Below are 3,720 nucleotides of genomic sequence, written 5' to 3'. Positions count from 1 at the left end.
GTGTTTTCAGAAAGCAAGCGCGTTTATCCACAGTGGAGAGAGCGCGCGTGCACATGGTTGCCAGGTTGACAAAGATAAGTAGCACACTTATTTCAGATATTTCCGTATTGCGCAAGTGTAAAGCTCTGTTTTGGGGTTTACGTCTCTTTATATCAGACAAACCAGTTGTGTTCCTCTGCGGCCAGATTAAACCTTGTTGTAGCCTATATATGCTCTATTCATTCTTTTTTAGAAACCTCGCACTTTTCTACTCAATTTTAAACGTTGTAAAATTTTAAACAAATTAAGCGTGGTCCACTGCTGCACACGCGCCACAATATCGATACAGGGTCAGCTGTATCAATACTCGTATCGTCAAATCTCTGTGACGATACATCGTCGTATCGATATTTTGAACACAGCACTAGTAGTCACGTCGACTGTTTTAACGTCTTTAGTACCTTTATGGATCTTGAAAGTGTGGGTGGCGTTGCTGTCAATGGAGGCCTCTCTGAGCCATTAGATTTGATCAAAAATATCTTAATATGTGTTCTGAAGATGAACAAAGGTCTTAGGACTGTGGAACGACATGAGGGTGAGTAATTAATGACAGAATTTTCATTTTTGGGTGAACTAACCCTTTAAATACACATAAGTACTAGCAAAACAATATATTTATAGTTTGTAAAATACACACTGATGTCAACAGAAGCAGCAATATCAATCCGTTCAATTATAATTTGACAATGTGTTTTATTCATATCAGATACACATTGTGTAGGTAACTATAATGGCCACTCTATTCTTCTCCCAGTTCACTGGCCACTTACTTTCATGTATTTCATGAGAAATGGATGAATTTACGTGGTGTGAATCAGACAGATATGATTCTCTGAATTACAGCGCAAACTACCATGGCAGTGTCCATAAAGGTTTGCAAATGACACATTCACTTACAAGTATTTGAGAATCGAAATATCAGATAGTTGATGACAGTTGACTAGCTTGTGAGTATTTTAAATAGAACAGGAAAAATTAAACAAAAGTGATACATCTGTCAAGCAGCGCTATTGTGGCTGCGGCGTGTCACATGTCAAACATCAAGCGTCGCCATGGAAACAATAAGTTGATACGATCTAAAATAACAGTTGTCTTAAAGCAGCACTATGTAACTTTTGGCGCTCTAGCGGTTAATAAACAGAACTGCACACATCCCGTGGAAGAACATTCCAACCGGAGCTACTTCTCTAAGTTTATGTCTATGGCGATTCACGCAGGTATGTGTTACTCCGCAGCGGTGACGACCCGACCAGGCTACAATAGTCGAAATATAAGTACTTATTATAAGTGTACTGTAGTGATTTGGAATAAGACAAAAACGGGGTTTGGAAGATGAATTCATGATGTACTCGCTCATTATATACAATTTGCAAATTTTGAACACAGAAAAAGTTACATAGTGCTGCTTTAAAAAAAAAAAACTTATGCTTGGGGTGGGGGTTGTTTGCAATCACGTGATTCTTACACGCACAAGCATTATTATCACACGAGCTTCGCTCCTCCCGACCGCAGACACAGGTTTACAAGCCACTTTTTCCTGCGTTTTTCAATCAATTTCTTGACTTTTCCCCACTTATGAACAACACATTTTCGTACACGATAAAAACTCCTTGTGGTTTCTCGGTTTAGCCAATTTAAGCATCCATAAACAATGCAAAACACTGGCATTTTGAGTTTCTGCTAGTGATTCCTATGGAGAGAAAAATCACTTCCTGCCCTCCAGCTGCATTTCAGCATCATCAGTGAAGTCATGTGCAAACAACCTATTAGAATATTTTAAACTCATATGTGAAAGGGTTAATATGGTACTACGTTCTAGACACTTATAAGTAGCCTAATGGGGGTATTGTGAATGACAGTTCTCAAATTTGTGGTTTCTGTGGAATTTTCATTATTTGTATTCCTTGTGAACTTAGTTTTTGGTTATCAATTACACACAGACACACACACAAATCTATAATGATGCATCTTTAAAACCCAGTTTACAATTGTCTTCCCTCCTCTTACCAGTGACTGAAGAATTTGGACTGTTGTACAGACTGCCAGACAGCAATTCATCTGAGCTTCTCTAGAAAGACACAGATGTACACTGCAAATTCAGTAAATCATTCAAATAATTAAAATGATGTTTAAGTCATACAACTTTGCATTATTCCATTGTTCACAATATCCCAGGATAATATGGACCTGTGGAGGCGGTTACTCTCTCAGATTTGTTGCATATGTTTTGATACAATTGAAGACAAGAAAAGAAAAACAAAACACTTACCTTCACACCAACTGCAACATCACTTGCAATGCTGAAGGGAGAAAATAGAACAATGCCAATGAATTCTGGGCTGTATGTTCTGTTACACTTTCGAAATCACATACACATCCATGCCACACCACACCACATGTCATCAGTGCACTAATTTCTCAATTACAAATATTAATTGTACAACAATATGGACAGTATTATCAGCAGTTTGTTATAAGAAGGTTAATAGTGCACGTAGAAAATTGAGTTTTGAAACGCAATTTGTGCATAATAAAGTCGTATTCTGTAACGACAAATTAATATTCAGCTCGTGGGTGGAACGAGTGACCGTTACATTTCAAACAAAAGAAATCAGACGCGCCTGCACTCGCAGCAACAGTACCGTTAGCCGCGGAGCTACGCTACATTACATGTCACTGTTGTTCACATTATAAGAAACACTTCATAGACTGATGTTACATTATTCTGCAGGTTGCTATTTGACATTCTGTATACACAACGCATATATTTAGCGGTAAAATATGATCTGCGGAGCTAGCATGCATTTGTTATTATTAGCCAACGTTGGCTTATGCATCACCAGTCTGCGCGAACGGCCTTGTCAGACCGCTCAAGATTGCGACCAAAATCGTTTCAGAATTAATTTAAGCTACTCTCAAAAATAGCAATTTTTTTCTCTTATTCTGTAAACAACGCAGACTTACCCGTCCATTGCAGGAAAAACGTTCTTCACGGTGTGATACCGATCGCAGGAGCAGAGCAGCCTTCGACACACACGCGTAACTATGCAAAATGGAGGAGAGTCCGTTATTCACGGAGTCACCCGAACACAGCCGAACCGACGAGCAGACGCTTAGCCGTAGCCGAAGCCTCAGAGCGATCTGGGTGACAAAGTTCATCACCAAAAACAACACAGTTACTAATAATATTACATGTTCATTTCTTGTTTATTTTTCTTTTGATTATAGATTATACAGATTTGACAGTAAAGCACTAAGCTTGAGTTAAGATGCATTCAAAATGTACTTTTATTAATAACAGTAACAGGTGCAAAATCTAATTTTTATATAGAAAATGTATATATTCCACTCTTATTAAATGTACCATTATCCTTCTAGTATATAGAACTGGCCAACTTCAGTGATTATGTATGATTTAGTAGCAAATTGAAAAGTTTGTTTTTCAAGGCACTTTGTGACTTTTCTTACTTCATACACAAAAAAAGTGTAAAATTCTGACAAAATCTGATTTCTTGATGATTTGATATTGTATAATAGTGATTTTATCATTTCAAAATATAGAGAACAAGTAGAAATGAATGATTAATAAGCCAATAAGTGCTCCTCTGCTGCCGTCTACTGGTTATAATTGTGAATTGATGTATTTTTTATTTTATTTTACATACGTGTTTGTTTACCACA

At 37.4% G+C, this 3,720-nt stretch overlaps 1 protein-coding gene across 2 annotated transcripts in view; it reads right to left on the bottom strand.

Annotated features, from left to right (window-relative positions):
- LOC107677766 (polypyrimidine tract-binding protein 2-like) overlaps positions 1-3,075 on the bottom strand; it is a 9,800-nt gene extending 6,725 nt beyond the window's left edge. For both annotated transcript variants that reach the window (XM_016472785.1, XM_016472786.1), the window contains exons 1-3: positions 3,004-3,075; positions 2,309-2,339; positions 2,047-2,107 (exon numbers count right to left, since the gene is read on the bottom strand). In XM_016472785.1, coding sequence (XP_016328271.1) covers positions 2,047-2,107; positions 2,309-2,339; positions 3,004-3,011 — 100 coding nt within the window. In that variant the 5' untranslated portion in view covers positions 3,012-3,075. The remainder of the gene's footprint in view (positions 1-2,046; positions 2,108-2,308; positions 2,340-3,003) is intronic.
- Between the last annotated feature and the right edge of the window lie 645 nt (positions 3,076-3,720).

The sequence above is a fragment of the Sinocyclocheilus anshuiensis genome, unplaced genomic scaffold, assembly GCF_001515605.1.
Source record: "Sinocyclocheilus anshuiensis isolate Anshui unplaced genomic scaffold, SAMN03320099.WGS_v1.1 scaffold985, whole genome shotgun sequence".
NCBI classification, from domain to species: Eukaryota; Metazoa; Chordata; class Actinopteri; order Cypriniformes; family Cyprinidae; genus Sinocyclocheilus; species Sinocyclocheilus anshuiensis.
The sequence above is the reverse complement of the archived record's forward strand: the minus strand, read 5'-3'. Positions and strand labels throughout refer to the sequence as shown.